Source organism: Heliangelus exortis, chromosome 1, assembly GCF_036169615.1.
Source record: "Heliangelus exortis chromosome 1, bHelExo1.hap1, whole genome shotgun sequence".
NCBI lineage: Eukaryota > Metazoa > Chordata > Aves > Apodiformes > Trochilidae > Heliangelus > Heliangelus exortis.
The window spans coordinates 128964648-128992495 of NC_092422.1; the positions used below are offsets into that span (position 1 = coordinate 128964648).

General features: G+C 35.9%; 1 protein-coding gene across 7 annotated transcripts in view; it reads left to right on the forward strand.

Annotated features, from left to right (window-relative positions):
• The window catches only part of PPFIA2 (PTPRF interacting protein alpha 2), a 289947-nt gene that overhangs the window by 172089 nt on the left and 90010 nt on the right, over positions 1-27848 (forward strand). For 6 of the 7 annotated variants that reach the window (XM_071766166.1, XM_071766115.1, XM_071766123.1 and 3 more), the window contains 3 exons: positions 637-738; positions 11080-11244; positions 22752-22826. In XM_071766166.1, the coding sequence (XP_071622267.1) occupies positions 637-738; positions 11080-11244; positions 22752-22826 (342 nt within the window). Of the gene's footprint in view, positions 1-636; positions 739-11079; positions 11245-19102; positions 19160-22751; positions 22827-27848 lie in introns of those variants that run through there. The other variant, XM_071766157.1, reaches the window with a different exon arrangement.

A 27848-nucleotide genomic window follows, 5' to 3' on the forward strand; every position in this document is an offset into this window, starting at 1 on the left:
TCAAATCTGTTAGTTGCATATGTAAAACTTACCATTGGAAGCAACTTAAAATATAGTCTCACTTTATGATGTTATTTCATAGGAAATTCAATCCAAACTAACAAACTTGAATATTGCTGTGGCTCGTCACAAACTGTCACTATAATGCCCAAATACATTTTAATAGTAAAATTCAAATATCAAGTAAAAATTATGAGAGTATCTTTCTTTCACAATGTTGATCTTAACCTTAATTTTTTTCTCCCATGCCACATTGCAACAGCTGCTTTATGGAGACAAGAAAACTTGCTTAGTGGATATGTTGAATTGAACCTCATTATGAAATCTAGTGTCTTGGTTGCTATGAAATAGGCCAGTTTTATTCTTCTTCTGGTGTGCTTCTGGTAGTTTATGTATGGAAAGTGATGCCATCATCTTGAACCTTAATTTTTTTGTAAACGTAAATCAGTGTTCTCCACAGACACTTTGTATTCCATAGGCCAGAACTTGAAATGGTTTTGGTGGAACCTGATGCTTTCATATGGCATCTTAGATCTTGTTGATGATTTTAAAATCCTCAAACTCTAGAATGCATATGGATTTAATTATTCTAGTGCTTACATCTTGAGTAACTTCAGATATAATTTTATTCTCCAGGAATTTGCTGCACTGACAAAAGAATTGAATGCATGCAGGGAACAGCTGCTTGAAAAAGAGGAGGAGATTTCAGAACTGAAAGCTGAAAGAAACAACACAAGAGTAAGTATCCAGTAGACCTTTTCTGGGTATCATGTGTGTGTAAAGCAGGAGGAATATATTTTTATATAAGTTTAGATCTTCTCTTATGTAAATAGAAAGACAAAATTCCAGCATTTTTAATAAGTACGTAAGACTTGTAAGATTCTAAGTAACTTGCTACAGTACCAGAGGAGATTGTTGTGAGAATGAGAAAGACATTACAAAAATAGCAGATTTTGTATATAACATAGTAAGTCCAATGAGTTTAAAAGTTTCCTAAAGCAAGGGACTCATGCAGACTTTGAAAACCCAGGGCCTGCATAAGTAACCTGCACATATCCTTGCCTCTTGTATCAAGGCAGAAGGCAAAGTTACAACAGACCCAGCTTTCCCTCATTCTTTGGATTTAGATGAGATGAAGGCTGCTGCACACACTGCAGTGAATCTGCTGTTTAGTCTGTATGCAGCCATGTGACCTTTGCAGTAAATGTGATTTACCATACAGGTGAGGGAGGACAGCATTTCACCCTAAGTTTACTACAATCTATTTCAGTCAGAAAAAGTTACTCTGTCAACACCTTCTTAAAATTCTCAAATGGTGTTGTCACAGCTTAGCAGTATGGGTGGACCACAAACCTAAGGACAGAATTACTCTCTATTCAGCCTCCCCCCACAAAGGGAAGATAAAAGACAGGACACTTTAAGTTGGAAACTGAAAACAGTTGGATACAGATTTACTAACACAGGGGAAATGTAATAACATAGAATCATAGCAAGTTAGGGGTTGGAATGGACTTTGAAAGATCATCTAGTCCCCCCTCCCCTGCCAGAGCAGGGTCACGTACAGGAGGTCACACAAGAACACGTCCAGGGGAGCTTTGAATGTCTCCAGGGAAGGAGACTCCATAACCTCCCTGAGCCAGTTCCAGTGTCCTGTCACCCTCACAGTGAAAAAAGTCTTCCTTATATTTATATGGAACCATCTATGCTCCAGTTTATAACCATTGCCCCTTCTCCTACTGTTAGTCACCCCTGAGAAAAGCTTGACTCCATCCTCCTGGCACTCACCCTTTACATATTTATAAACACTGATGAGGTCACCCCTCATTCTCCTCTTCTCCAAGCTGTAGAGCCCCAGCTCCCTCAGCCTTCCCTCACAAGGGAGATGTTCCACTCTCTCAATCATCTTGGATGCTCTGCATTGGACTCTTTCAATAAGTTCCTGGTCCTTCTGGAACTGAGGGGCCCAGAACTGGACACAATATTTCAGATGTGGCCTCACCAGGGCAGAGCAGATGGGGAGGAGAACCTCTCTCGACCTACTAGCCGCACCCCTTCTAACATAAGGGATAATGTAACAAAGAATACAAATATATATAAACATATAACCCGATAGATAAGGGCTCTGACGAGCACATGGGGAGCTGGTGGTAAAGGAGCGCAGGAGAACAGCAGCACAGCCAGCAGCGAGTGGAAAGAAAAGAAGAGGAGCTGCTGACATTCCTGATCTTTATAGAGTATGGGCAGGAAATGTGAGGGAATAGATCCCCCCCTTTGTGTTCCACCCCTCTCAGACTCTGAAAGCCCTCCTTCTTTAGTTCTTCCTCTTCAAACAATGACATTCCATCCCCCATTCCATTCCATTCCATTCCATTCCATTCCTCTCCCTGCTCATTCACCCAGCAATGCCCTGTCATTAAACAAGGCTTTTGCTAAGCCCAGGCTGCAGATCCTCATCATGGCAGTCTCTCGAAGCAAGACAGATGGTACAGGGTCTGTCAGGGTTCATGCCCTCACGTGCCGCACGTTCTTCCTGAGACTCGTGGACACCACTGCATTATCCTGGGGAAAAAAACCACTTAATACAACAAATTACTATTATATAACAAACAATTAAAGCTATACAAAGTGAAACTAAATGCTCTCGGCTAGAGTTAAGTTCCCCTGTGGTACACAATGGATTTCCCCATCCTGCATAACCCACCAAATGTCTCCTGGACCTTGAGCAGAAACAACCCCATGGATGGCTTTGTCTTTGCCCAAAGCAGGATAGATCCAAACAGTTTTTTCCCAATAGGTTCCTTTTGAACACAACAGGGACTTCATCCCCATCTACTCTATGTAGAAGGTCTGATTGAGCAGGACCAGCTCAATCCATAGATCCCCAAGTGTTAACACGTGGTGAGCTGGTGATAAAGGAATGCAGGGGAACACAGCACAGACAATAGCGATCAGAAAGAAAAAGGGGAGGAGCTGCTGGCATTCCTGATTTTTGTAGAGTAGGGGCAAGAAATGGGAGGGAATAGATTCTTCCCTTTGTGTTCTGCCCCTCTCAGGGTTCGAAAGCCCTCTTTCTTTAGTTCCTCCTCTTGAAACGATGGCAGGTGTGCAGAATGGTTTTCAGAATAAACTAACTGGCACATACACGTGTCTGGGCAAAGCCAAAACTGATCAAGAAATGGAAGAGGGGAGCAGAGGAGGCTTTACGGGGTATGGAAAGGTATGAGAAAAGAGGTGGAGTAGTCCCAGATCAGACAGTAGTCAGGCTGATAATGGACATATGGAATATATCCCAGAGATGTCGAACACAAAGGATGTTTTTTCATATCCATACTTCATTCTTTTGTTATCTGGGTAACTATTCCTGATTTTCTCCTCTCATTAAACTGGTGGTACTTTAGCTGCTCAGATAACATCTTTCCTTGGTCAACTAATTTGCATTCTGAAGGAAATCTAATGATCTACCTGACAAAAATACTGAGAGTCTTTCTCCCTCCTTCCTTGTGTCCAGCTATAGCACTAGGGTGCCATAAATGTCAGAAATCCAAGGAAGAGCAAATGAAAGAAATGCCTAGGAAGAGGCAAAGCTGCCCCATCTACCTCCATGCTAGCTTGGAGGTGCAAGCGATTATCACATTTAGCAGTGAAGTTATAGAAGTGGTAGGTTTGGAAAATGTAATGGGAGACACAGGTGACCCCTACTTTTTCTCTCATGATTCTCAAACCTAGTGGAGAAGCACATAAGAATTGCACTTCATTCTTTAGTTTTCTGGAAACATCTATACTACAAATCTGAAGATTTTGTAGCAGTAATGGCTACAGTTGTTTTAGTTGTAATTTAGTTTAGCAGTAGTTTAGTTTAGTATCAGTGGTTTTAGTGTTTAAGGTAAAAAGATGGAAGTAAAATAAGAAAATAATATACATAAAATAAGAAGATAATATACATAAAATAAAGAATACTTTGTGCTAATTTCCAGCACAGACTTTTGTCTATCTGAGATGTAGTTAAAAGATATGCTCAATTGTACCTATTCAATAATCTACATACACACATTACTGAACAGAACATATTTGCTTTTCTCTAGAGAAAAAATACCATATAAACTAAATTGCAATGTCACCCCATTGTCCTAAATTCTTCATAAGTATGGGCACAGAACTGCCTAGCACAATGCTTTATCCATTTCACTACAAAGCTGGATACCAGCTTTGGTATATTAAAACTGCTGTGTACCAATACTTACTGTGGGTCTGATATAAGCAATACAAAATAGCAAAAATCCGAAAACAACCTGGTAGCCAAAGACAGTAAACTGCCAAACAACTGTGAGAGAAAAGATGCGTCAACTGCGAGTCATCATCTAAGTCAGGCTGAGCTCTGTTACAGGCACTTTGCAAAGAAAATTTGAGACCATCCATTCTTATGCTTCTTGTGCTATGTAAAAGAAAAATCAGCAATAGATTTTCCAGGAGAACTAATACCAACGAATGAGAGTTATAGCATGTGATAATCCTTGCAAGAAAGCCTTGCGGTTAAAATTAGAAAAATCTCTCTGGGTGTTTTCAGAATGTGGCTGAATCTAGGTATTGGAGATTAAAAGATCTGGGCTATAAAAAACCATAATAAATGCAGGAAATGTTTCAGAAGAAAAGAAGGGAAGATATAGTCCAAGTATTAATAGGGAAGGAGAAAGAAAAAATGGACACTTAGAGACTTTGACCTCTAGCATTTTCATTAATATGTTATCACTCCATCATGTCCTTGCTAGTTTCTAAGCTGCTATATACTAAATTAATTGCCAGAGTTTACTGTAATAGTCATTCTGTCTTATGTAGGATGCTGTACACTTCTTTTATAAAGTATATATATGTGTCTATAATTTTACATACAAAGCTGTTGTCTTCAGAATAGTCTTGATGACATGCTGGTGATGAGATTTCTACTAACATTCATTGAGAAGACACTGCCTATAAAGAGGCAATTCTGCAAACTGAGACTTATGCTGTTATTAATGGGAAATAAAATTATTATTTTGTAAGAAAATTGCTCTAATTTTTTTTTTTTCACTCAAAGTTTCTAATAAAAGAAATTTTGGAGGACCACTGATGCACTTTTGCAGTGAGGAAATTAAATATCTTTTCTAATATATATAGTCAATCCAAATAATACTTCTTTCTTCCATCACACACTTAACCCAACTCTAGCCTAACTATGCTAGCAAGGCTTACCTGCCTGCCCAGGGCACTTTCATGCATAACAATGCACAGTGGAACTACAGTACAACCACTTTTTGTCTCGGATGTTACCTTTAAATAAACAGGCTCATTTCCATATTCTCAGATTCCTGTTCCTAAATTTTTGAATCCAGACTTTTATCTCCCTTTTGTAACAGCAGAAAAATACTGTTGGAGGTACCTATTGCTTCAGCCTGAAGATCAGCAAGAAAAAATAAAAGTAGTAGTTCTACACAGTTCTTAGTACACACTCTCAACCATGCATTGCCTTCTCGATCCCTTTTACATTTTCAATTCTGTGCAACTGGTGTTTTTTTTTTTCTTTACTATAGATGCATCCCTGTGTGTTTCTTTATTTCTTGGTGACAACTTTGTAAAAATTTTGCCTGTCTCCACAAAAGAAAAAACAAATAAACAACCTTCTGTTTTACCATTTTGTGCTGAGCTGCAGTGGCAGATCCTGGCGGTAAAATATGTTCAAGAGAGGGCATGCTGGAATTAAATTCTTCAGGACCAATAAACTCAGCCAAAATACCTGTGTTTAAGTCTTACTCCAATATTAAGTTCCTATTCAATCTTTTTAGAACTATCATTAAGCAAAACTCCCTACAGACTTTTTGCTTTGAATACATATATTTTATGGCCTGCAACAACAAACTTTTTTCTGACATATCACAGTAGAAATGTTTTTCTGTCAAGAATTTAGCTGACAGCTTTATCTATCGTTATAGGAGGCAGAATAGAAAATTCAGAGGTATATATATGTGTAGCTGTCAATTGGTGTGGCATTTCCAAGAGGAAGACAAAAATGTTTTCTCTGGAAAATCATTGTACTTGATTTTTTTGGAGGTGCTTTGTCAACTGAAAACAAATAATCTGTTACAACACTGATACAGATTAATCTGTAGGTTTTTTCATTACAACAAAAACTAGGCACATATATATTCTTTTGTATACAGCAAAAAATATTACTTAAATTGGACTGAAGTGTTTTAGTTCAAGCGAAAAAATTAAACCGATGTTCATGAATGAATCACCAGTAACAGTGGTATTGTCTTTATTTTACTTAATACCTCAGGGAGCTGAAGCATTTAATACAGTAAACAAGAATGACTTAGATTCAATTTTACTTGTATTTTATTGCCTCAATTCCTTAGTGAAGCATTTATGAAACATCTTCACTTAGGCACTGCAGCCTCATAATACACATAGATTTGAACTGAACCCTATATGTTATGAGTAAACTTCCATTTTATTGTGTTGGAAAACTAAGAATATCTTTAAAAAGTATGGTGTTAACTCCTTTATTCAGCTCATTTACTTAGCCTGTTCACATAGTCCTATTCACATCAGTTTGATAGATGCTGAAACAAAATCAGGCTCTTATTTTCTTTTTTAAATGTTTTAACATGAGTTCATATAGTCTGAAAGCATCGTACACACAAAAATAAGTATAACTTTTCCCTAGTTTTGTTAATGCAAATGTAGTGTTTCACTAATGTATATGACAGCAAATTTTCCTTTCTTTTTTTTTTGTATGATCTATCATGATCTATCTGCTAGACTCATAAGTTTCTTCTTACAAGATAAGAACTGTGACAGAAAACAGGGTAACAGTAGGTAGCAATATATAATATATAGTCTGCGTAATCTAATAGTTATGTTTGTGTTTACTGTTCTCATAAAAACATTTTTCTTAATTGCTATTATGTTGTATCATTATCCTGATTATTTCAATTTCTTTAGTACTTTTGCTTCATACATGTGTGCTTCCATTAAGGTTTTATGTCACCTATATTATCTTTTCTGTCTTAGATGTACAGAAAGACAGACATGGGACATATGCTGCAGTCAGGCTATACCTGTTTTTTCAAAGAAAAATTTTCAAATGTGATTTACCAGTACAGTTATTTGAGGTCACCTCTCAAACTGATTTTGTGACAGGTTTTAGAGATAATCTTCAATCCTATGTCTGCTTACTTGTCTTCTTTGCTTGCACCAGAGATGGAGATTCACTGAACAATGTGCATTCTAAATATAGACTGAAAAGAAATTCGATTTTGCCTTACCTGGTGGGAAATTTTCATCTGGACCTTCTTAGATAATTGCCCATTTCCTTTAAGGAGTCCCTTAAGCTAACTCTGTCTCATTTTAGTAAATCTCTAAACTTCTACTTTTTTCTCCTGTATTACAGTATCTGTGCATCTCCGTTTCTCTCCATCACCCTCTCCTGAGTCTTTAATTTCTTCATTTATTATCCTGCTGTGAATATTTTTTTTTACAAACAATTTTTAAAAAATAAAGATAAAATATTATATATTGTTTAATGTAATTAGTAAATATATGTTATATTGATTAAAAACCATATCCTGGAGTAATAGAAACTCTGCTGAGTCACACTAAATTCAGCTTACTGAGGCATCATTCCCAAAAATGAATGTTTCAACTTTTCCTCATTTTTCATATGTAAATCAGTGTCCATGAAGTAATGATAGTGTAGTATAATATAGATAGGTGTAGTTTATTTATTTAGTTTTTTTAAACTTAGCTATTCGTTTCAATTTCACACAAATCAATCACTTCCTTAGGTGTGTGAGAATTACATGAACCTGGTTATATTTAATTTCTCTATTCCTACTGATTTACTTCTATTTAGCATTTTAAAGATGTTTCACTCACCCACAAAACATATACTAGAGTATTTTGAAGTTTTTAAATTAATATTTTTAAACATTCTTTGTACTCATGAACAGTCCAGAGTTCCAGAAACCTCGGTGCTACTTAGCTAAGATACAGCCATCAGTACATCACCTTGAGGATCCTAAAATTTTCACAGCGTAAGAATAAAATCTACTTGTCAGATTATTTCATAATTCATTGTCAAGCATATGCTTTACAGTAGGAAAAGCATAGCAATGATGCGTGGGTGATTCTGTTCACCCTGCTGCTGCTGATCTTCATCTTCTTTGCAAGCTGTCTGTCCCTCTGAGTGCTCAACAACTGTAGCAGCTTGACACTGTGTGAAGGAGCAGAAAATGCTCAGCAGCACCTGAACTTTATTAATACCACATTTTTACCACACCATAATAAAATACCTAAAGCTGTTTCTAGCAAATCTTTCGTAGCTTGAATGAACAACCAATATTCTTGCAGTGTTATTTTGACATGAAATCTTGTGGTTGTCTCACAAATGTTTTTATTGGGATAGTAACTCTCGAATTATATAGGGGGGAATCTGCAAATGCATGATTTAGGTCCCTTAAAGAACCATTGTAAAAGGTGTTAGTAAAAGTGGCTTTAAGCTGCTGCAAAAGTGTAGCTTAGGGAAGTTTGATATCAAGGTTCATTCTATCGCTATGTGGCCGAATCATATGGAAAGCGATTCAGAGCTACCAACTCTCAAATCAAAGTTACAGAGGCAAAGTCAAAGTGACCATACTACGAGATTGTGTGTGATACCATTCACTTACCAGTATGGATGACTTTCATTGGTTTAGTTTTATATGCATGTCTACATGCATGTTTCAAATGTGGTGGTAACTTAACCTGAATATGTTATCAAGCGCTCTACAAAAGGTTCAGGTGCTGCACTGTTAATCCCACATGGTGAACTCCTCCGTGATCAGCCCATTAGAAATTCTGAGTTCCCACCACTCTACTATCATCTTATACTCGAAAACCTTGTTTAACTTTTTTTCTGTCTTCCTCAGTCTTTTCAGTCTCCATTTGCCTTCTTTAAGTAAGGATCTTGTTTTTCTTCACAATGACTTCAAATTCCCTGTTGAAATTATCTGTCTATACCGGTTCAAAATGAGGTGCTGTCTGTATGTTAGTTTTTATCCTGTGTTCTGTAATTATCTCTGTGCTATAGATGATGTGTAATTCCTTCTGTCATTAAAGTTCTTCCCATGTCTAGAATTCAGTGTCACTATAATTGTTCTTCTCTTCTAAACCATATTTTCCCACTTTCCCTTTTAACTAAGACCTGCACACAGGCTCTCAGGGTTCTCCTTTCTGATTGTCACAGAAAACATTGTTTGGGTAGTAAGACATGAAAAATGACAGCTCAGTATTAGTCCGAAAAATAGTAACTACGTTTTTTTTATTTTGAACTGTTTTATGGGGTGTCAGTTTGAGCTTCAGAATTATGGGAGGAATGAGCATGCTAGAAGGTCACCTGTGTTTCTAAAGTTCCCATTTTTTCCGCAGTTTCTCCAGACATTTGTAGCATCATGGCTGGGTTTAGACTGTTCCAGAAACATATAATATGCACTGAAAAATTCCTGCATAAAGAAAGGCAGACAAGAGAGACAACAGAGCAGGATGAGCCAGCTTTAGTAGGATCAGCTGGCAAGAGAAATTTAAGTCCACATTATCGATCAGTATGGCTACCCTAAGGCTACAGAATGGGGTGGAGTCCAGGTACAGAGAGAACAAAATGTGGAGAGTTCCTGATGCCTCTGTGATGGTCTCTTCATATTTGCCTGTAATTTGAGGCTGCCTCAAATAATGAAATATCCGCTGGTATCTCCTGTCAGCCTTACAGGGATTGAATGACAAAGTTCTTTATTTCTTACTCATTTGCTTTTGATAATATTTGAGTTCAGAAACACTAGAAATATCCTCCTTTCTTGAACTATGTGAAGTCATTACTATTCTTAGTGTATTAAGATTTTTTGTATGTGTGTTCACTATTTTTTCTGAACAACACAGTTATGATAACATTGTAAACAAATGCAAATCCAGACACAAAACATCTTATAAGCAAAGATAACATCAAACCCCAGTAATTTCTGGCTTAATAGCACTACATTACAACCATAATGTGATTACACTCTCTGTTTTGCTCTTCTCTATCAAATAATTCATGTAACAATAAAGGTCATTATGTGACTGAGAATAACTATGGATTGCAGATAAATCTATGTCTATAGTAATAGTAGCTATATTAAGAACTCCATCAAAGGAGAAAAAATAAACAATTATCCATGTAGCTTCCAATTTCCAGCTCAATGACTTTGATATAATTGTATGTTGTAATTACAATACATTTAACATGCATTGTGATTCATGAATTTAGCTACCCTGCTTTCAGTTTACAACTAATGAAGTGTCTTTTATGTTCAGACAGTAAGAAGCCTTTTGAAAAAAATGGGGAATTTTCTGTTCGATGTCAACATATGATTTTATTTTTTCATTTAACCTCAGAGTAACAATGAAAAATAATTGTCATATGTGTTTATGATAGGTTAGTTATAGATTATTGTACAGGTGTTTACAATAGCCTGAAATTTCTCTTTATGGGCCTTTTTGTCTTTCATCATGTTTGTAACGAGAAAATAAACATTATAGAGCACATGCTAGTGGCAAAAACATTGGCTGTGACATTTAGAATTAATAGTTATAAAAATGTAGTAAAATTAACTGTTTGCTTTTACATATTTTTTTCAGTTACTTCCAGTATAAATATAAAATGTATTACAGTTAGAGTGAATTAATTGTAAACTTCTTGAATATTTTTGCATGATGCTCGAGGCTGGATTTGTATATATTAATGCTTATCGGTTACTCTCACAAATAATTTTGTAAGTATATATTCAATTTAGTTAAATAGTGACCCTGTGCTGAGTGGTTTGCTGTTCTCAATTTTCATACTAGAGTTTTTAAATGAAATGTTAGAATATTTCCTATTTTTCTGTTTATTCAATCTTATTTAGAATCATTAAATGTCAGTAATTCCAGTTTCTTCTACAAATGGTGCCATGTGGCATGATTCACTTTGTAGTTACAATTTCTGTAGCATTTTGGTGCACAAGAATTGATAAATTTTCATATTAAATCCAATAGCTGTTACTGGAACATTTGGAGTGCCTTGTCTCAAGACACGAAAGATCACTGAGGATGACAGTGGTGAAAAGGCAAGCACAGTCTCCTTCAGGAGTTTCCAGTGAAGTTGAGGTCCTCAAAGCTCTGAAATCTCTCTTTGAGCACCACAAGGCTTTGGATGAAAAGGTACAGTATGGAAAAAAAGCTTAATGAATACATTCTTAAACTTACTTAACTGTGCCTTATCAGAGCAACAGAGCATCAGAGCAACAGTATTGTTTATTTACTTGTCCTGTACTTAAAGCATTTACACGTGTCAACAGAAATCCGTAAGAATATATGACCAATAGCTGTAATTCACTTTATGTTGCCTAAAATCTCTTTTGTAAACAAGAGTACTGACTTTTCAAAATAAGCTGATATCACCCTTACTAGGCATAGTTCTCCTATTAGCACTAGTAGGAATAACAGTGATTAACAGCACTAATAAGATAACAGCAATTGATGGAGTTTGTTGTCTGTATAATATGCTTTCAAGTTATTGCTGAGAAAATATAGGTATCAATTTAAAAAAAAAACAAAACAACAGAGTGAAAAAGCATGAGATGTTTCTAAGTTTATAAAGAAACCTAACTTTAAAATTTTTAGAAGGAAAACCCCTAGGTTTCATAGATGTTTAGTAGCACTTAATGAAAAAGTAGTGTTCCCTTTACAAGTAGGGTATCTTAAGATTAGTATTAGATCCTTCGTTATCTGAAGTAATGAAGGGTTTGCAGGACCAAGATAAAAATCAGTGATGGTAACTGCATCTAGTCATGCTAAATAAGAGTATCTTTCCACTGGATTCCTTATGTGTCCTGTGCTGGAAAGACTCCTTTCTGTGAATGACACTTTTTTCAGCTATGAGGTATAAATTCAGAAATTTAGTTCAAATCTAGAAATGATGCTATGATGAATCTGAATTAGTAACTGCCTCAAAACTACACATGCAGGGAGAATGTGAGAACCATTGCTCATGGTCAAAGAACATAGTTCCATGGGGGGTTTGTCTTGGCTGATTTGTTCAGCCTCATTCCTGCAGTTGAGTTGCTTCTCTGATATTTTTGGATAAGCAGGGGAGACATTGTGCAGCACAGAAGCTGAAACCACTGACTGCACAGTTGAGGTCTGCTGTGTAGAAGCAGTTTGATGGTCCCACGGTAATAAATTTAGCTTTTTAAAATTCAGAAATATACTCAGAAATGTGACTGTATTTAAGGAATTATTGATAAAAGAAACAGCTGTAGTTATATAGTAATATTTCTTTTTTATTGGTAATAAAGATGTTAAACACTGTGGGTTATAAGTCACTAACAGGTTCAACGTTAAATGAATTTAAGGAACTTACTTTGTGTTTAGGTATATCTCTCCAGTTACATATTCTATTCAGATCCATATAATGAAATTCTGCTTAAAGAAAATCCAGAAAAGGAAATGTGATGACTCCTAGCTGCTGCAAGCAATTAATTGTAGTAAGCTTTTGGAAGTCGTAAAGATCTACAAAATCCTGTATTATTAAAAATATCTTTTAAGGACCGATAAGGCTTAGGAACACAGCTTTGATAGTTTAGCCTATACTTTAAACATTAATGAATCTGTAAAGAAAGTAGAGAGCTGTCCTACTTTATAGTTTTTGACACTGTGGTGGATAAATATGAGAAACAGCAAGTACTGAAGTTTAAAGAGATTCTGATTATTCAGTAGTTTTGTACTTATTACACATTTTCTTTTCTGAATGTTTTTGTTTAGATACTATGCAGTTTATTTTACATCTAATTTTGAAAATTATTTCACAGAATTAGATTGAAGCTAACTATATTATTTTGATCTATATTTTTAAAAATTCTAGTTTTATATTTTTTAAATGTAAGAGGTTAATCAGTATTCAGTTATTTTGAAAATTTGGGAGTTACACAGTTATACATTTTATGTAGTTAGTGTAGTAACAATAATTATCAGTGTAGCAAAATCAGCCATCTGCGTATAAACTGAAGTTTTATTATTTTATACAGAAAGTTTTAAAACTGATTGACTAGACTTCTTTTCATCTGTGCTATTAATCTCTGCATCAAACCTTTTTTATTTTAATATAACAATTAATTTTTAGAATTTAAAAAATCCAAGTCTAATCAAGGGAACAGTTTAATAAAAGATTTTCAAAAAATGTTACAAACCAAGCACATATTATTTTTAGGTACAAATCTTGTACAAAAATTGTGTGTTTATGATCTAATATCTGTCTTTAGAAGGACTGAATCAAAGACATGGATATATCATCCACATACCTGATAATATAATACTATCACGTTATATTATATCACATTATCACCATTTTTGGGATTTTTATTCAAAAATGGAAATAAAAAAGATGACATGCACGCAAATATGCTGAAAAACCCTTATGGCATGTTAAACATATCTTCTAAATTTTATTTGATAGAAATATTATATTAGTTTGATTTATTTCAGATCAGAAATAAGCTATTCATCCAGCTATGAAAATCTGTTGTCATTGTTCAGAGATTAGTAGAATGAAGTAGGCTGGACCTTCTAGAGGACATCTGGATTAAAGCAGGACCAACTGCTTCAGGTTGCTTACAGTCCTGTCTAATTACCTTCTTATTATCTCCAGGGAAGAAAATCTATTCTGGTGTTTCACTACTGTCATTGTAAATTTTTTTCCATAATATCTGAATTCCTGTTATTGAGTCTTGTACCTGTTCCCCCTTGTATTGTCACTGCATCTCCAAGAAGCAGCTGGCTTTGTTTTCTCCACATCTTCTGGCTAGCTAGTTTCAGACAACAATAAAATTTTGTATGAACTTTCTTATGTCTCCCACAGCACACTCCTGGAAAAGCTGTCAGACCACAGCTTGGACAGGGGCACTCTGTGCTGGGTTAGGAACTGGCTGGAGGGCCCCAGAGAGTGGTGCTGAACGGTGCTGCATCCAGTTGGCGGCCACTCACCAGTGGTGTCCCCCAGGGATCAGCGTTGGGCCCAGTTCTGTTTAATATCTTTATTGATAATTTAGATGAGGGGATTGAGTCCACCATTAGCAAATTCACAGATGACACCAAGCTGGGGGGGAGTGTGGATCAGCTGGAAGGCAGAAGGGCTCTGCAGAGGGACCTGGACAGGTTGGAGAGTTGGGCTGATTCCAACAGGATGAGGTTCAACACGGCCAAGTGCCGGGTCCTGCACTTTGGCCACAACAACCCCATGGGGAGCTCCAGGCTGGGCACAGAGTGGCTGAGAGCAGCCAGGCAGAGAGTGTAGGCTACAGGTGCCAGGACCTGCCGAGTAATGAGCTCAGTTGGTGCTCAGCCTCACCTGTGCCCAGTTAAGGCTGGCCCAAGTGCTCAAAGATCAAGGGCCAATAAAAGGTGGGGCCTGAGACAGGCAAACGGCTCATTCTGAAGCAGGTCAGCAGCCGTACTGGTTGAGGCCAGTTCTCTACTGATCCTGTCCTCATTCAGAGCCTATCATCGCTACGAAGTTCACCTCCAGTTAACAAGAGAGGGACCTGGGAGTCTGGATTGACAGGAAGCTGAACATGAGCCAGCAGTGTGCCCAGGTGGCCAAGAAGGCCAAGGGCATCCTGGCCTGGATCAGGAACAGTGTGGCCAGCAGGTCCAGGGAAGGGATTCTGCCCCTGTACTCAGCCCTGGTGAGGCCACACCTCGAGTTCTGTGTCCAGTTCTGGGCCCCTCAGTTCAGGAAGGAGATTGAGGTCCTGGAGCAGGTCCAAAGGAGGGCAACCAGGCTGGTGAAGGGATTCCAGCACAAGTCCTGTGAGGTGAGGCTGAGGGAACTGGGGCTGTTCATCCTGGAGAAGAGGAGGCTCAGAAGAGACCTCATCACTCTCTACAACTCCCTGAAAGGAGGAGGCAGCCAGGGGGGGGTTGGTCTCTTTTCCCAGGCAACTCTCAGCAAGACAAGAGGGCATGGTCTCAAGTTGTGCCAGAGGAGGTTTAGGTTGGATATTAGAAAGAATTTCTTTACCAAGAGTGTGATCAGACATTGGAATGGGCTGCCCAGGGAAGTAGTGGACTCTCTGTCCCTGGAGATATTTAAAAAGAGACTGGATGTGGCACTCAGTGCCATGGTCTGGTAACTGCAGCGGTAGTGGATCAAGGGTTGGACTTGATGATCTCTGAGGTCCCTTCCAACCCAGCCAATTCTATGATTCTATGATTTAATGTTCGAAAACAGAAGTTGGATTTCTTACAAATTGGATCAAGGGTTGGACTTGATGATTTCAGAAGTCCCTTCCAACCCTACGATTCTATGATTCTATGATGTTTGCCTAGACCCAGCTCTCTCAGCCTTTCCCCATATGCTCTGTGGTCTAGACCATGACCAATTTGGTGGGCCTTCCCTCAAGTCTGTCAGTGTCTTTCTTGTACCAGGGAGCCCAAAACCAGATGCAGTGTCAAAAGTCCAGACTGGACTATGTGTCTGGCCTTTTTCACCCTTAGATCTTTTGTGAAAAAATGCTTTCTCTTCCCCATGTCTGTCCTGTGGCCTGGAGTTTTTGTATTCATAGTAATGGGGTGCCACTTGGACTTTGTGTCACTTACCAGAAACCTGTAAGCCTTGCAGTCCAGCCAATTTTCAATGCACTGAATAATCGAGCCATTTATTCTATTCTATTCATACCTCACTCTTTTCTGTAGATTTAAGTGGAAGATCTTGCAAAAAGCCTTGGTAAAGACAAAGTTAAAAAACACTCTCTGTTCTCTCTTTCTGAGCCAGTCACCTCATCCCACAAGGCAATAAGGCTTGCTGGATGTCATTTGTATTTGAAAGAGTCATCCTGGCTTTTCTCTTTCATCTTGTCTTTTATCTGCCTGGAAATGGCTTCCAGGAAGATTTCCTCTATAACTTCCTCAACATTGACCAGTGTGTACATCCCTAGATTTTCCCAGTATAATTCTTGCCTGTGAGGATGGTGGGCACAATATTTGGGGCTTTCCCACTCATCAGGAGTTGCGCTTGAGTGTCATTACCTTTTCAAGGTGAAAAAGACCTCACTATGATGAGTTAATCAAGTCTCTCACCACTGTTGAATGAAGCCAGCCTATTCCCTTTGACTTTGTTCTTCACTCCCACAGACTCTGCCACTATGCCCATGACAGCTCAAGGGTAGAACTTTGTAGTGAATACTGAGGCAAAAAGCATGATATATGATATCCTGACATCATAGGAAACACTGTCCTATCAGAAAATGCATCCACAACCAAAGTTGGCTAATGGATAAAGAGTAATAATAGAATGTTTTCTTTACTGTTTTTTGTCACAAAAAATGTTGACATTAAAGCCAATAATTGAACAGTTGCGCCTTTGAAAAATCATAGCAAGATATTTTCATGGAAATGCTTGCATTTTCAACTCAAAGCAAGAAAGGCTTTACATTCTTCCTGAATGCAAATTTTCTTTCTTGCTTTCATTTTGTACACTAAGACATCTCCAAGTTTTATATCAAGCTCTGCCTCAAAACTTAACTGGTCATGCAGGGACTGCTATGCATATAGTCCTCAGTACTATAACAAAATTAAATGAAAAATACAAAATAGACCGGAAGGTGGCAAATAATACATATTAATGTAGTATTTGTATTTCAAAGGAGGCTTACTTAATGAGAGAGAACCAGGAATGATTAATTTAAAAGCCTGTTGGTTCTCTATATTACACAAAGTCTGGATTTTCCCTTTACCTTTTGTCCAAAAGACAGACAGCATGGAGAGATCATGGCCATGACTGCATTATATCACCTTTTGGGGATTGTTTTTTCTATGTGTAAGATTAGATAATGTCCTACAAACAGGAGCATTGTTTAAAAAAATAAACTGAAACTTTTAAGCGCAAGATGTTAGGACTGATTACATGTGAGACCAAAGAAATTCTAACTTAACATTTCTAATAGCCTTGGCTATATTGTAAGTCACTTGAAATTTGCTGCTGTATTCTTAAAGGAGATAGTCTGTTGGAAATCTTTTTTCAGTTAATAATCCTCAGTTAGCCTCAATAATGCCTCAGTCAGCCAATAATGCCTCAGATAGCAAAGATTTCTTTTACTGCTGCTAAGTAGCTGGCATATTTCTTTGGTTTATTTCATGCTAGGAAAAGCTGTAGAAATAATAAAAAACAGCACAATCAAATATTTTTGTATATTGAATATAAATATACATGGTCTAGTTTATAAGACAGCAAATGATGAAGACAAGGTTTACTAGACATCATCATTAGAGTTCAATAGAAAGCAGAAGTTCAAATTAACTTCATTATTAGAATAATCATTGAGTATAGATTAGGTCAGAATGTACATTTTCCTTATAAGCAATTTATTATACCATTCTATAGATATAACTGACTTCTAATATCTGTCTGAACATGTTTAGTTTTGCAGACATTATTCCTAATTTGCTTTTAACTTTGGGTTTAACATTTAAAATGTACATTTAAAAAGAAGAAGCTGTTTGAAACAACTTTTCCAAACCTATTTTTTGGTCAATTTTTTTAAGAAAAGTGACAAGTTCATCTTCACAGATGAAAGCTACTAACCTGTGTTATTGTCCTAGCTAAGATTCAGAAAATACCGAATCTCTTAATTCATGGCAGAAAAGTATACCTGATATTCTTGCAAATAAAAGCAACCTATTCATGTCACTATCTTTTTATTCATTATCAGGTAGGTAGGATAGCTTTTATTCAACAGTCTGTTCGTGGAAAAAAAGGTGATTCAATTCTAGCACGTGCAAGTGTTTTTTAAAAGCTTTTTGTGGGCTGTGGATCTGGAGAGAAAGAAGAAAGAAATTGACAGCAAAGGAAAAAAGTGGGAAGCAGTTGCTAGGAGACAGTGAAGGATGGGTGATATTTTGCAGCAACAGCAGCCCTAACATGACATTGACTGTTACATTTAAATATAATGTGGTTGCATTTAAAAGCCAGAATCACCTGGTTCATGATGGATATACCCTCTTATACAAAGAAAAATAACTGTTTTCAGCTGTGTCTGTGGCACTGTAATGGTAATCTGTCCTTTAAAAATGCATATTATGGCATATTCTCATAGATCACCCAATGAGTCTTACTTTATGAAATATTGTTTACTAAGTCTTTATCTAGTGCTCAAGAAAACAGAAATACATTGAAGGAGCATATAACATTTAAGGAGTATGGTATTTCTGAAGTGATAAACAGAAGCCCACTAAGATAATGCTTACTTCTATGAACTCTGTTTATTCACTTTTACTATCTTTGACTTCCAGAAAAGAGAAAACAATGTAATTTTCTAACCATTAATTTCTATTCGTCAGATGAAAAAAAAACTTATTTTCAGATAAAAATAGTTTTAATTTTTTCCTGCTCCTTTGCCTCTGACAAGGTAGTGAGCAGGAGCACCAACCTTTCTTGCACCTCTCAGAAACAAGGATCGTTCTATGTGTTTTGTATGCTGGAACATAAATTTCAGGAGGAAATCCAATACAAAACTCTTTGTAGAACATTTTTATATGGTTTTTCAGAGGCGTTAGTTGTAGCACCATATGAAAGGTTATCTAATATGAAATCACAAGGTTCAGGAAACCATTGAGACCATTACTAACTGATAAATTTGCTCAGAGTAAAATATTTTTCAAAGTATTTGTATACTGCACATAATAGTTTCTAATTTGTAGCCTCTATTCTTTCCTGGAATGTGAGTGACCAAATATGAAAACTTTATTCAGCTTTTGTGTTCTTTCATAGGTGTATTTTTAAAATAATTGAAGACCGAAAATAAATTTATAGTGAGAAATTTACAGTTTTAAAAGTTACAATTGCTGGGTGGTAAACCAGGGCAGATTTTGCCTTCAGACCATAGCATTGATAGAGCACTTCCTCTTTTCCACTGGTAGAATCAAAGATTTCCCTCAAATTTAATAGTTGCTATGCATTTAGTTGCTATGCATATGGTTGAACATTAAGAATTGGTGTCAACATTCCAATGTCACCATGGTAAACACTGAATTACTCTTTCACTGGTCTGATGAAAAGAAAAAAGAAGTCCTCTGTGCCAAGGTAGAGTGGGTTTATGTTCTTTTAGCAGCTTATATTCAGAGAATAAATAAGGGCCATTAGACTGCAATTTTGGTTAGGTTTTTATATAAAAAGGCAGTGCATTAGCTGTTTACATAGAGGGGAGGAAAGACAAGGCAAGGCAAAGGAAATCATTTCCAACCATTGCTCTGTGTCCCACTCATACTGCTACGTATTATTACTGACAATGGGAAAAGAATGAAAAAAAATAGTATTTTAATATAATAGTTTGATATTCAGAATAAAGATATTAATTATCTACCTGATTTTCTGAAGTGTCATGGAAAAAATATGTCTCCTAAATATTCTTTGAAAAAATTGCGTGTTATTTCCAGATACTGCTATTTTCAGGCTTTAAACTATCCATAGGATTCAGTTCTAGATTGCCACAGCGTATAGAGGTCACGGATAAAATTTTAAATTCCTGCTCCTTGTGGATTTGTGACCTCCTCCTCCTCCTGTGTAACTTGGCCTAGTTGATTTGCAAATACTAACACCATTCCAAATGAATGCCACTTGTATTTTTAAAACATGAATTCTCATTTATAAAACATTTAGGCTTGAGAACATGGAGGTTTCAGCAAACGTAGGAAAATTTAAAGTAGGAAAATTCCTGACTCATTGTGTTTAATTTCTGCTGCTGGCAGCTAGCAGAACTGTGAATTTTCTTTCAGCCATCTTGTCCCTCTTCAAGATTTACATTCAAGAGGACTGAAGCCAGAGGAATATGTTATTTTTCTATGTATTTTTTTTTACATTTTTTATGGAACTGTTGTCTGCCAGCTCACACTGTACTTAGAAATTGGGCCTTTTGAGACAGGACTCCATGCCTCACTGGTAGGACCAGGACTTCAGTAGTGGAGTACTACTGAAAGACAAAAGTGGCAGTGGGAAGAGAAGCAAGGTACAGAGTTTGGGATCCACAGAGGAATCCAGAACCTCTGGGAAGGCAGAAACCATTGTAGGAGTAGGAAAACAAAAGAAATGTGAGTGCCAGACAGTGGACTCATACTATCTTGGACTTTTTGTCCATCTGAACAGGGAAGCAGGTCATCAAACATCCATTGGGAACTGGTAGGAGAACTGGTGACATGGTGACATGATACTGTATATCATGAATAATATGATTTTTAAAATAGGAAAATGGAAAGGCAAAGGAAATGAGATACTTTTTCAGCTATTTAAACAATTCCAGTTTTTCAAGTACAACCAGAATAATCAATGCATTACACGTTCCATGTGAAGTATATTTATGAAAAATAGAACTAAATATAAATTATGAATTACACTTAGAAAATACATTTTAAACTATTCTACATATTTCAAGTTTGTTGAATGAAATTATAAATGTGAGGGTAGCTTATGTGCTACCATAAACCTGAAGCTTTATGAGCATGTTTTCTGGAAGTGCTTTGTGATTAAAAAGTTTTACATAAACTTTGATGGGCAATAGTACAAAAAATTAATAAATAAAAATGCTTTGAGTTCCATCGCATATTGTCACTACATTCCTCTGGTGTAAAAAAACAGTTGAAACTGCCATGAAAATTTGTAGCAATTTTTACTCTTACCACTGCCACTCAGAGGTGAGGAAGTCACTGCCATTTCCAAGACAGCTTAAACTTCCTTTGCATCCCTTCAGAGACAGGCAGACCCAGTTACAGCAGCTTGGCTCTTGTTTACATAGCTATACCTTATAGGAAATGTTCATTTAAGATACTCAGAGAGCATTAATAGCTGATTTTTTTCAGTCTTATAGTGCTGAAGGAACAGAAAGAAATTAATAAGTGAGAAACTGGGTTTGAAAATTCTTACTAGTCTAGGGCATTTCTTATACGTTACACTCTTCAACTAACTTTCCATTTGCTCCTTTGAGCACCTCTCACTCATGATTCCTGTTCTATTAATGCTAGCAACATTGCTAATGTGCAGTAAAACTACAGTTTACCTGAGAGCATTCAAATCATTTATGTAAGAACGTAAAATACTTTTTTCAATGTTTTGTTTGTTTGGTTGGTTTTTATAGATCTGAACTATGTAAAGATGACTAAAAACTCAAAAATACTGCATAAGCAAATAGATCTGCATTTGTTAGAAAGACCAGTTAGTTGTATTCAGTAGTGTTCGTTTTATGAATATGTATTTGGTCACTAGATTTAGAATTCGTTTTAAAGTTTAATAGAGAAAAAAATAGCGTACATGCTGTGTTACAGTTTTGTTAATAAGCAGGTTTCACATGTTGAAAGTCTAAGCCAGTCTTTGGGTGTATGGAGTGTAGTTTGAAAATTTAACTTCGATGAGTAGTAATGATAAATAAAGTATGCAAAGAAAATTAATGTTTCTTAGACTATGAGTTATCACTGGAAAAAGTATGAAAGCATTAGGGTGTATGCATCCTTTCCAGGGGTCTCCTGTATTTGTCAAGGGTCTGAAAACAATTCTACAGAGGTGACAATGTGCAATGTTTTAATGTATGTTGAAGAATGATTTTTGTTTTCTTTGTTTTCCAGCTGCATCTGTTGGTCTAATAGAATATGCTCACTTTCCACACAACCATTGCTAATAGCCTTAAATATTCATGGGTCATCAGTTGAAACAGCATGACTTCAGTGTAGCTCGAATGGGAGTAGAAATATATCTGGAGTGTTGGCTGGTTAGCCAGGCTGTAAAGTCCTTTAATGTGAGGTGTGTCATGAAGTTGAGTCGATTAGGAGAGGAGCTGCCACAGGCTCCCTTCAGGGTCAGCAGAGAGAGCATCACCTACAGACAGCACTGGAGATCACTTTAATTCTGTTTTTGCCTCGTATTGAGGGACTGGCACTGTGCATTTCTAGCATAAGTTGGTTATCACTACATGAGCTGCTGCTGGGCTAGGGCACTCAGACGACAGTAAATATGTCTTCAGAGATATTAAATTACTATTCTTTATATTAATAATGAATATTGAACAGTAGATGTAATAATAATAATTCAGTAGACCAGAAACATCCTTAGAATGGTGTAAGTCATCTATGAAACTGGTACAAAGAAGCCTTTTCTGCCTATGAGAGTGTATCTTGATTAAAACTTGTTGAAAAAAACCAAAAACCTGCATGATGATACCAAAAATCTTCAGTATGTCTGCCAGAAGGCAATGCTGCAAGCTATTTTTCAATTCATTTGTTACATTACTATTTGTTAATACTAACAGATTATTTATCTTTCATGGAGTGGACTTAAAACATTTGCAGATGTCTTTTTTTCCTTACCCTTTGTAAAAAAAGATGCTTGTGGAAAACATTTTCTTTTTATGCCTAACATGCTTTAAAAATATTTGCATTTGCTATGTGTGCCATAAAGTTATAGGCAAACTGTGGAAAAGCAGTATAGCATTTAAAGTTTAACACATATTTTCATGGGTAAAGTCTTCTTATAGTTAGGTTTAAATGTTTACTACACAGTATGTCTCCAGAGAAGATGCAACTCACATGCCTGTAAACAGACTGGCAAGGCATGCACTGCATATGGCAGATTACATAATCTTTAAAGACTGATAGAAATTACGTTACTGCACATATTTTGATTTTTTTTCTAGGTAAGGGAACGACTGAGGGTTTCTTTAGAAAGAGTCTCTGCACTGGAAGAAGAACTAGCTGCTGCTAACCAGGAGGTAACATAAAACACTTTCTCCCCTTTTGAGGTTCAGTTTCTTTAATATTCTGTCCCATGTGTTCCCTGTCACTTTCTTAAAACTGTCAGAAAAATAAAATATAAATTACATTCTGAGTAAGCTTCTCGGAGGTTGTTTAATGTGGTTGTAAGATTGATACAACCTTCTGTTTACTGACTTATTCCCTTTATTCCCTTCCCTTATAAGCAAACAAAAATTCAAGAGCTAGTGACAGATTCCCAAGTTTCTTAATTAAAAAAAGAGTGAACCAACAAACATGTCAACAAATGTGTCAGATATTATAAACCGTTTAATAACCTCAATGTCCATTTTAAAATTAAATTAAGTAAAACACACAAACGTATATATACACATTATATGGATCTTCATATGGATGGAGAAAGGATTATGGATGACTTTGAAATTTAGGTTTATAATCTCTTCCCTTTTAATTGCAGTGTGTTGTGGTGAACTGGGGTGCCATATAACTAGTGTGAACTTGGACAAGAGACATTTTTTTCCTGTATGGAAGTCTGCAGACTGTTCTCTTTTGTTTAAACAGCAACGTATACTTGTATTGCACATACAACTAAACACACATATAGAAAGGAATTTTGCACTAAAGAGAGATGATTCTTTGGCCAGAAAATATAGATAATTGAGTCTGCTGGTGCCTTTACCATCCTTATCACATTTTCAATCTCCACCTGATGTGTGCTTCTCACACTGTTAGAAATAAAACAGAAAAATAATAGAATTACTTTAAAGATACTTTGGACTATGTCCTTATGGTGGTGTCATTTTACTCAGCCTTAAGGCAGAACCTGAAAACGGCCACAGAAGAACTTTTAGAACTACCAAATAATTCTGGGAAAATGGAATACCTGTAATTCAGAATAATGTGTGATAGTGCAAAATAGAGACTCCTAAAGGATTTTTTTCCAATATTAAGCTAGAAAAAGTTACTTTCTTAAAGTAATTCTTAAAAATAGGATCTGCAATTGATATTAATGCTTCGTTTTTATAAACTAGGAGCTATATATTTTGAATTATCCCTTTCATCTCAGAAAGTGCACTTTATTTGTGCAAAAATAAACTTGTTTGTTCTTCCATTTCAAAATCTACAGAACACTCATGTTCAAGTTATTCAGTTACACTGTGTTGCATAATCTGTTATTTGCACTAGTAGTTATTAAATAGAAAGTAGTCCTTTTGGTCATCCAAGCCAACTGAGATGCATCTCACTTCTCTAATCGCTCCCATCCAAGATAAAATCAAATCCAAGTTCACTTCACTGGGCCTGGGACCAGGCCTTTTAAGCATCACCTAGCTTGAAGTTTAAAAAAAAAAAAAAATCATGAAACTTGTATTGACAATAAGAAGTAAAACCATACACAATTAATTTCAATTGAAACAGGATTTTCATAGCAATTCTTGCCCCCAAACCTTCAAATTATTGTAGAGATTTTTTGTCTATTTGACACTAAAAAAATTTAGAAGATTTAGTCAAGCATAATGTGATCATTAACACAATCTGAATACTGTTTTTGCAGTTTCCTAAAAGGAACCATTCAAGCTGAAAAATAGAAATTCAATTAAATAGTAATAAAAAAGAGCTAGATGGGAAGAAACGTAGAAGAGAACAAATGGATTATTTTCAAACAGTTAATGCATTTGAACAAGAGTTCAGAGAATTTTCACAGAATGAGTAATTTAAACAAGACAAAATTAATTATAGAGCTGCAATATATAAGCCTGGTTTTATACTAGATTCCACGGTGAATGCACAGATAATAAAGGGCTTTAAAATCTGTTGCTCTATATGAAAATTAATGGGCAAAGCTTCCAAGGAATTTACATATGTGGTTTTCAGTATTTTCTGTATTCCTGTCATTCAGTTTCTGTTCTCCCACCAGAATTTAAATTTTCTTTTATATCCATTTTCTCATATTCATTGTAAGAGTGCATTACAAATTCAGGACTATATGTAAACATAACAGGGTGGTAGTAATTCGGTTCTCTGAGTAATGAGTCTATGATTAAGTATCAGTTCCAAGGATAAAAAGTAGCAGAAATTTGTATGTTAAGGTATCACATTTCTCTGAGAGCTTATGGCTTTGTCTCTGACACCGAGCAATGAGGAACTGCAGATGCTTCTGAGTATGTATTGGAAATATCCTTATATACAAGATACAAAAAAATATTGAGAGATAGACTATAGCTTTCCATCACTAGGTGGTAAATAGCTCTCATTTAATAGAGCTAGTAGCATATTACGTACATTAAAAATGAGTAAAAACATCTGGAACTCTGGCAAAGCTGATTTCAGCTTTAATTGCCAATACCATCTCACAAAGCACTTCATATTTAATAGGGAATAGTAACACACGTTGAATTTTAGCTGCAGGGACAATAGAAAAAGACTGTTGGACTCACTGGAAGAATTTAGCTTATGTATCTTGTATTTACATATAATCATAAGAGGATAACAGAAAAGGCTTTGGTCTGTGGTTCCAATAGTGGCTACTGATTGGGAATAATTCACTGTCAGTGGTTCATCTGAACTTTTCAGAAACGAGACTGTCCTCCAAATGGTTCATTGTAGTTTTGATTGTTTTGAGTCTGTGGTGGCATTAGTTTTTATAAAAAGTGAACATGTAGTTTGGCTCCTCTTCACATAAAATCCGCACAGAAATTCTTTTGATTATATGTAATATTTTAAAATACGCTAACAATTTCTAGTATTTTTAAAAAGTCAATCCTGTTTACTAATTATGATATAAAATATACACCAAATTATCAAGAGAATCCTTACATTTACTGTAGTTTAACAATGTTGCAGGGGTAGAATTCACCAAACCATTTACATTAACCGGTCTTACAAAGTCTTGGTTTGAAATTGTGTCAAAGTAGAGGATACTTAAAGGGTAAATCAGCTCCCTATTAAAACATATTTATGAGCAATAAATTTTATCCTATATCTCACAGAGCACAGGATTCACCTCAGAATTAAGACTCTCAAGTTTGGGTGTCTAAATTTAGGTGTCTTATTCCTTGTAAAAAGCAGAAGCTCTCTGAATCAGGAAGTGGGCATCTAGATATGGGGGAGACAGTAAGTTGGATCTGTATATACTTAAAGAGTAAAATTAAACCTTTTTAAATATACATTTTACAGCGGGGAAATGTTATTTGACTGTATTATTTTGCTGCAATAGATCAGTTGCAGTAGCAAGGCCCTTTAAACATAGCAATCTGGGTTAGAGATTTCATGCAGACTTGGGCAACATAATTGTCTACAGTGATTAAATTTCACAGATATCCGTATAGTGTTATCACCTGATATACTCAAAATTACCACACTTTTTTCTTTCGTGCTCTGTGTTGGAAGCCATTATTTGTTCACAACTGGTAGATGTTGTCCTGTGCATTGTATCTCTTGTAGCTAATGTGGATTGTAGATATTGTTAACAACTTTCTGAACAATTTACCTCCTGTTTTTAGTTAAAATTACTGTAAACCATAGCTACATTTACTTACCCCTCGGGTGCTTTTAAAATGATGCTGGTTTTCATCAGGTTCCACAAAACCCATGGTCTCTCCATACACTTTTGCTGCTGAAGATTATAATTTGCAGCTAGCAATTAGACAACCTGCAAGTGGTATATCCAATACCAAAGCTCAGTGGTACAATAGTGTCTGCCTATGAACATTATGAAGACAAATGTGTTGTTTTTCAGTGCAAATATGAACATTTTCAAATTCCAACAAGGTTCTGCTAGCCAACTTATTTTTTACACACTAATTGAATGAGAATTCGTTCCTGGTTTTGTCATCCATGATCTTCATGGAAATCAACTTCAACGTTGAAATTGATGACAAGATAGAGACTTTTGTTCCACAGCTTTTTTTTTCTTACATTTATATTCATCAGTAAATAGGGATAATGGAGCATGCCTAACATTTCTGCACGACTGCAAGCAACTATATCAATATATGACATAGAGCTGTGAAGCTGAAGAATTTGCCCCAGAAAGTGATGAATGGATCTTCTGATATCTTCTCTACTTTATTCCAGAGAATTACAGAATAACAAAGCACTAAGCTTCTAGCAAAAGTTTTATGGATTTCTTATTTAACACATATTTCTCACCCATATCTCACCCATTCCTACACACTTGAAAACTCCAGATGATTAATGAAACTGGAAGGTTATTTCTATATGGTTATTTTAGGGGTTGTTAGTTGTCAGCATGAGATTAGACACAGGGATAGTTTCAGTCTGGATTCAATGCTGTATGTTTGGCAGTTTACCACTCAGTGGAGTACAACTCTCACCAGCCCTGGTTTTGTGAGGTTACGTTAGAAAATCTTATTATAAAAACACCAACTTGCTAAAGTAAAAAGCATAACTTATATTTAAAGTCATGTTAAGCCGATTTGTGTTGTAGAACTCACTATTACTTGTACAAAGAATATCAGTGAAAATTTTAATGCCTAAACTTTAATTTGCTCACAGTGTGTACACAGTGAATTTCATGAGATATCAGGAAGAATATGTCCCTTGTCTTAGATCTCTTATTTTGGGATTCATAAACTTTGAAATGTATGCTATTTTGTCCTGGAGGTATAAATCCAGCTTTAAGAATGAAGCTGATTATCTGTCTGTCTCTATCAGCTTCAGGGTCATTTGATACTTGTCGAATGAGTTTTATGTAGATCAAGACAATTTCACTGCAAGAATCAGTCTTGTTGATTGTTTGTCTCTAACAATCTTCTTGTGCATCCATCTAGATGAAAATGCAAAGCAAATATTTATTTTCCTCTGGTTTTAATCTGCTGGAACAATATATTGTATTATCTTGTGTTAAATGTGCTTCTTTGGAATGATTATGCAGTTTTGTGTATATTTGTTAAATATTGCATGATTTGTTAGAAACATCTACATCCACTAAATTTCAAACCAGATTATAAATAGTTTACCAAGATCACAGTACTCTCTTTTACCCATTACTTACCATTACC